Source organism: Helianthus annuus, chromosome 3 (genome assembly GCF_002127325.2).
Source record: "Helianthus annuus cultivar XRQ/B chromosome 3, HanXRQr2.0-SUNRISE, whole genome shotgun sequence".
In the NCBI taxonomy this organism is placed as follows: Eukaryota; Viridiplantae; Streptophyta; class Magnoliopsida; order Asterales; family Asteraceae; genus Helianthus; species Helianthus annuus.
This window is the reverse complement of record NC_035435.2, coordinates 64055273-64062795: the sequence shown is the minus strand read 5'-3', so window position 1 is coordinate 64062795 and position 7523 is coordinate 64055273. Positions and strand designations below refer to the sequence as shown.

At 39.9% G+C, this 7523-nt stretch overlaps 2 protein-coding genes across 2 annotated transcripts; both read right to left on the bottom strand.

Moving 5' to 3' along the window:
* Positions 1 to 1781: 1781 nt before the first annotated feature.
* LOC110931835 lies at positions 1782 to 2351 on the bottom strand. The gene has a single exon (XM_022175208.1). It carries the CDS (start codon positions 2349 to 2351, stop codon positions 1782 to 1784), a length of 570 nt encoding a protein of 189 aa, XP_022030900.1.
* A 1171-nt stretch (positions 2352 to 3522) lies between these two features.
* Positions 3523 to 5410, bottom strand: LOC110931834. The gene is made up of 3 exons (XM_022175207.1): positions 4446 to 5410; positions 3987 to 4315; positions 3523 to 3836 (listed from the first exon to the last, which is right to left on the bottom strand). Exons 1-3 carry the CDS (start codon positions 5408 to 5410, stop codon positions 3523 to 3525), a joined length of 1608 nt encoding a protein of 535 aa, XP_022030899.1.
* Between the last annotated feature and the right edge of the window lie 2113 nt (positions 5411 to 7523).

Below are 7523 nucleotides of genomic sequence, written 5' to 3'. Positions count from 1 at the left end.
ATCTGGTTATTATACAAGAACTTCAAAGCAATCTCAGGTGAGTACATAGAACCCCATCTTTTACTGTTTTCCAAACTGTTTTGGGGTGAAACACATGTGCCTATCTGTTACTTTCATGCTTTCCATGTTTTCACATCATATGCCTGCTATGTTGTTAGTACATTATAGTACATGATTTCATTTCATTACATTTCATGATATGTATGCTCATTGTGTGCGTACTTAGTACATTGATTTACATTACATTTCTGTTGCATAGGTTTACTCAGCATATGGACACATTGATTTACATGAACATTTCTGTTGCATATGTTTACTCAGCATATGGACACATTGATTTACATGAACATTTCTGTTGCATATGTTTACTCAGCATATGGACACATTGATTTACATGACCATTTCTGTTGCATATGTTTACTCAGCATATGGACACATTGATTTACATGAACAATTCTGCTTCGTATGTTTACTTAGCATACTTAGTACAATTGTTTACATCACATGCCTTCATTTTGTTATGACATTTGGTTTGTTTAACATGGGACAATACATTCATTAACATTAGCTACGCCGTTCGTTAGTAGGTAGTGGTACCATAGGAATTGACAACTCCCGTTCCTGAAGTCCTGGGTTTGATAGGATTGTAAGGAATGACCGAATTCGATATACATAACTTAGATAAACCTTTAATTTGTTTAAGGGTTTATCGCCACAGTCTCAAGGCTTGGATGTATGCATATTTCACAATACCGCATAAATGTTAATATCAATAGAGCATGCATTTTTCCACAGAACATATCATTGATTTAAACCACGTTTTACTTCAACGACTTGTTTTGTGCATTTACATATGGTTTAAGTTGATACATTTCGCTTACCGTACATGATACATTTTGGGATACACATTACATGATTTTTATTGAACAATAAACACGTTGACATTGACATACACATTTGGTGGTTTACATTGAACATAGACATTTCGACATGATTTACACAATAACACTTGACATTTGGTTTATACATGAACAATTTACATGGTGGTTGGTTTGGGTAAATGATTTGAGTAACGTGGCGTATGTAATATGATACAAACATGGTGGATACGCCACTGGTACTTCCTATATATAAATGTTTGTATAATATTACATATCGTGGCGTTATCTAAGTCATTTCAGTTTAGACACATTACATTTTACACAAATAACATATTCTTCACAAGACATTATTTTCACAAACAACTTATCTTATTCAACTCACTTTACTTGGTTACTCGTGTAACCTTACACTTATCTATACACATCATCTTATGTTATCGTTTTTCAAATGGTTTACAAAGCAAGACAATTTACAAGGTTCATGACTGACTGTTATTAAAACATTTCTTTAAACTCAAGTCATGAATCCCATTTTCATAAAACCTATGTATCTCACAGGCATTTTTATGCTGACGTACCTACTTTCACATGTGTTTTCAGGAGCTGTTCCATAAGATGTTGATCACGATACTAGGGCGGACCTGTGCCTTAGAGCCTAAAAATGAAGATAGGCTAGTTTAAATATGTTATGAACTTTGTATTTCTTGTTTTTTTTTTGGGTAAAGGGTTACCCCGGTAAATTTTTATATCAACCAAACAATCAAAACAAGTGAGAAGCAAAAGTACTTCTCAGTTCTCTCGGGAGACATGCCAACCGAGAGTTAACACGCGACAGCAAACATGACGCCAACAAAAAAAAACACCAGTCAAACCAAACAAACGACAAATCAAAACTAAGACCTAGCCATTATCATCATCTGCTAATATTAACCCCCGTGGGAGCGACCAATCTCGTAACACCCGTTCCGTTTGCACCGAGCGCCTGAATCTCATTGTTTGGAGCTTTAGCCGAACCGTTGAGAAAATCACGTCCACCAACTGCGCCTTACTTCTTCGTTTGGTCGTAAATAGTCTTCGATTTCTTTCATCCCAAACAAAATATGCCGCCGCACTCACCAAAAGTTTAGCGATCACATGAGAAGCCTTCTTGGAGTTTGCAATACCCACCAAGTAATCAAAAATAGCCTGCCACTGGTTTGAGATTTCACCCATATCAGCTTTAACCTTCACTTCATTCCAGATCTCCGATGCATATCCACATTCAAAAAACAAATGCTCATGAGAGTCCGGACCTGATGTACATAAAGAACAACACATAAGATTAAAATTAGCATTTCCTGAAGCACTCCATGCTTGCATAACGTCTTGAGTCTTCAGCTTTCTATTCACTATGAGCCACATAACGAAAGAATGTCTCGGGATTGCTTGTGAAAACCAGACCACCCCCACCCAAGGCACCTCGTTCTGCATTGTTCGGACGTCATCCCAAACCGACGCCGAACTAAAATCCACTGTAATACCCTCTCTACTCCGCCAAACAAGCTTATCTGATGGTTTGCATTAAGACGGGGTGCCGCAAGGTAGATAAGACAGGAAACCGCACAACCCATTGAGTAGGCCATCGCCATTCGCCATGTGAAAAAACCTCCGCTAGTTTTGTCGTCATGTTAAAACCCGCATTAGCAATCATTCTAGGAGTCACCATATTACCGATTGGGCAAATTACATCCCATTTATCGAACCAAACCAACATGTTAGATCCATCACCTATTTCGGTCCAGATATGATTTCGTAACATTGGTCGCAAGTTTAGCATCTTCCGCCAACTCCAAGTTATATTGCCCTTTATTGGAATTTCCCAAAACGATCTATTCTGGAGACGATATGAGTGAACCCATTTTACCCATAGCGATTCACGATGGGTAAGCACACTCCAAACATGAACAGACATCAACGCATTATTCATGTCTCCCACTCGACGTATCCCCAACCCTCCTTCATTTCTAGGCATACAAACCGACTTCCATTTCACCTTGGCCTTTCCTTTTATATTACCACCTTGAGCCCACAGAAACCGCTTCATTCTATCTTCTAAATCTTTTATAACCCGTTTCGGTAAAATGAATACCGAGGCCCAATAAATGTGTAACGAAGAAAGGACCGAACGAATCAATTGAAGTCTTCCTGCAAATGATAAGCATTTAGTTTTCCAATCTGAGATTCTAGAATCCATCCGTTCAACAAGCTGTTTACAATCTTTATATTGGAGCCGAGTAGAAATAAGAGGCACTCCAAGATATCGAACCGGCAAGCTTCCCTCCTCAAACGACATAATAGCTAATATTCGATGCTTGACCTGGTCCGTTACATTACCAAAAAATACAGTACTCTTGGCCATGCTCGGAACCAGACCAGACATATTCTTAAACAAATTTAGCGCATCCATTATGATTTTAGCGGACCTACTCTCTCCCCTTGCAAACAAAAACAAATCATCCGCAAAGCATAAGTTGATAATTTTCTGCTTCTCACACTTACAGTGAAACCTGAAATCATTCGATACCGCGGCCTGTTTATGAAGAATCAACGTAAGGACTTCCATCACAATTGTAAACAAATAAGGGGACATAGGATCCCCCTGTCACAAACCCCTTCTCCCTTTAAAGAAACCATATAAATTCCCGTTAATGGCTACCGAAAAAGAAGTAGAAGCAACGCAAGCCATCTCCCACTTTACCATTTTTTCATGGAAACCGAACCCCACCAATATCTTCTGTAGAAAATTCCAATCCACCGTGTCATATGCTTTCTGAATATCAACTTTAAATGCACACCGCGGAGGACCAACATTTCGATGATAATTGTGCATCAATTCTTGAGTTAAAAGAATATTATCAGAAATTTTTCTCCCCGGGACAAAAGCAGACTGATTAATGCTCACAATATCCCCTAACCCTTCCTTAATGCGATTAGAAATTATCTTACTAATGCATTTACACAAAGTATTTCAACATGAGATCGGCCGATAGTCCGTAATAGACATCGGTGTAGTAACTTTAGGAATCAGAGAAATTATTGTATGATTTAGCTGTTGTAATAATTTACCATTCCTGAAAAAATCTTTGACGGCTCGGCAGACATCATCTCCAACAATATCCCAACTCCTCTTAAAGAAAACCGAGGTGAACCCATCTGGACCGGGAGCCTTGTTACCTGCTATGGAAAACATCGCTCCTTTAATCTCTTCATCCGTAACATCTCGAACCATCCCACAAGCTTTATCAACCGACAACACATTAGAAAATAAATCTGGAGACGGATCAATGCTTATAGCGCCTGAACTCCCAAAAAACCGAGTATAATGATCAACCATAACCGGCGAAACCGCACCCCCTTCAAACAAATTACCATTCGCATCCCGAATCGGAAAAATTCTACTCCGGTGATTTTTAGCTTTTACCACATTATGAAAAAATTTCGTATTCGAATCCCCCCAATGCGAGCCAATCAACTTTTGATTTTTGTTGTAAAAACATTGCTTCATCTCTAGTCGCATCTAAATACCTTTTGATAAAGTCAGCATGCTGTGTTTTCAGCTCTAAGTTCATTGGAGCTTCATCCATTGCCCTTTGACAGACATCCAGATTGTTCCGTGCCTCTTTTACCTTTTCATGCAAGTTACCTTGTTGTTGAAAAAGCTTACGTAACGGTCTCTTAAGGGCTTTGAGCTTCTGAACTACTTGGTACATAGGGAACCCTTGCACATCTACATCCCAAGTGCGTTTGACCTCTTCTATAAAACCCTTTTTCTCCGACAACAAGTTCACGAATTTAAAAGGTTTCGGCTTCTCCCTCGTAACACTTGGCAGAGTAAGAATACATGGTGAGTGATCGGAAATTCTGTATGGGTGGTAACACGCCGCTGCCGCTGGGAAAACGTCAATAAACAGAGTGTTGCCCATAACTCTATCTATCTTTTTAAACACCGCACCTTGTTTCTGTTTGTTCGACCACGTGTAATGCAAACCTGAGCTATTAATATCAAATACCTCAATGTTATTCACGCACTCCTTAAACTCCCTCATCCCAACACTACTCGTAGATGAACTTGTTAACGAGTCTTCTAAATATAACGATGAGTTAAAATCTCCCATTATAACCCATGGTTTTCTACGGTTCTTATAATGGTTATCAGCATAAACAAACGAGCAAAAAACTGTTTTCCGATCCATTTTGAAAATAATCTGAGTGTGCATTACCTGATCAGATTGGGTTAACACCATAACATCCACAACATCGGCATCCCACCCCACCATAATACGCGTTCCTTTTTGACAACATCCCGAGTTAGTCGCCCAACTCCAAGACCGACACACTTTTTTACAAACACTCGATACATTAGAAGCATCCACATGAGTCTCCATAATAGCAAAAACCTGCAAATGATTATCCTTCATGACCTGCCGAACCTCTTTTTGTTTCAGGGGTCGGTTCAAACCCCTTATATTCCATGCGGCTAAACTACCCATTAAAACCCTTTTTCTCCGGGTGTGCTTGCACCCTCAGCTCCTTTCCTTTCCAATTTTTTATCTAAGTAGTTTGGGATTTCACCTAACAGCTCATCCACCTCTACCCCATCATCAATAACCTCCTCACATCCGTCCCGACCTCCTTTAGCTTTTGGTTTCGGTTGGCCTCTAGACTTGTCATTCAAACCATCCGAATGCGGCAGCCCTTCATCATCCTGAAGAACATTAAACGGATTTGAGACATGAACCCGCGACGACGAAGTAGTAGCCTCATCACCCTTCTTCTTAACCACCGGCCGGTATATCATTTTTTGCTTCTGCGTTTTTAAGATAACACCTTGCTGACCTCCTTTCTTATTTTTAGCTTGTACTTCCTGAAAGTTGTCTTTTCTCTTATTTAGATCATTATTTTCCGCTTGTTTCGGTTTCTTTGGACACGTATTGTCATCATGTCCAAATACACAACAGGTAGAGCATCTTTGCGGTTCCCAGTCATATTCAATTTTCACCTCAGCCGTTGAGTATCCTGTTCCTTCCATAGACGGTATAGCAACCTTAACACTATGTTTCAATTCTTTTCCTGCATGAACTTCTACCAGCGCTCGCGCAAAGCTACTCCTACCCCACGATTCGGAACACATAGAAGCCGTGTAGGAATCTACCATCTTAGGCACTCCTATCTTCGAAGCTAGAAGACTCAACCCGTCTTCAGTAAATGCAGGTAACGGCACTTCATGCATTTTAACCCACACAGGAATCTCGGTAATTTCCTCCTTCATCACATTAGCCGATGATGACCATTGTTTCAGAATAATAGGGACATTCCTAATCATCCAAGGACCATCCTCCAGTAACTGTTCCATCCCTTGCTTCGTGTTAAACTTGAAGAAGAAAAACCCCTTAGTGTTCATCATCATTCTAGATAACCCATATTTTGCCCAATTATGTTTCACAAAATAATCAACCACAGGATAAGCTAACCTCTTTCCCAAGAAGTATCCGTACAACGTATTCGCAAACCTATCATTCACTTCTTTAACAGAAGATACGGGTATGACAACATCTATCCCATCCATGGTATCCGTCGCTTCCAACTGCCGAAAATTTATCTTAACTTCCTGTTTTTGAGCTTGCACCACCTTAGCAAAAGTAATCGTCGGTTCTGTCTCCTTGTCTGCCACATTCTGCATATTCACTTCACCCTTATCTTGCACTCCAGAACCCATACTAGGGTTTGCATGTGGCTTACGAAAATCAGCAAAGGTGGGAACTTTCAAGGGGGCATTCCCACCCGGTTTAGACATATCACCTATAAAGCCCAGACTTACAGGTGTAGATATGGCCGCTAACCCATCAAGAACTGATTGATTGTTTGTCGAATACATACCTCTCCTTGGTAGTAAAGGGTTCCCTTCAATATTTGTAACTCGTAATCCAATGCCACGTACAGGAGCCGTACCCGGTGTTGTTTGAGACTCCTCATCCCTCGCAGCAGAATTGTTTCCTCCAACCTCATTACTTGAATTCAGGTATCCATCCCCATCATCTTGTTCGACTCTCTCCATAATCACGTACACTAAACAACCATGCAAAGGAACAGCTTCCAACTAGCGAAAAACTAAAAACCCTAAATCTAGCAAAACCCTAACCCTAAAATCCTCACGAAATCAAATAGAGCACCCGATCAATCAAGGTTACTGCCTTACCAGTATGACCGAAAGACCCAATACTCTATCTAATCAGATCAGACTTTAAGATTAAGGTCGGCGAAGAAGAAACGAATGAACCCCAGAAAAAATCGAAACAGAAAGTGCTAACGAGTTCGTTACAAGAGTTTGATAAATCAAATCTTGATTACAGACTGTTATACACCCACAGCTCGAAAGAATCAAGAATCCATGGAAGAAGAAAAATCGCCTGCTAGAGAGAGAGAATTAGGGTTTTCTATTTTTTCCATACTTCAATAAAAAAACCCGTGTTTGATAAATAAAATGTAACACCCGTGTTTGATAAATAAAATGTGACTTTAATTTCCATGGTTGTATAACAATTAATTCTGTCCACAACACTCCCTGACGTTTTCCGCCGCGGTTGCATGTTATACGCGGTCGGG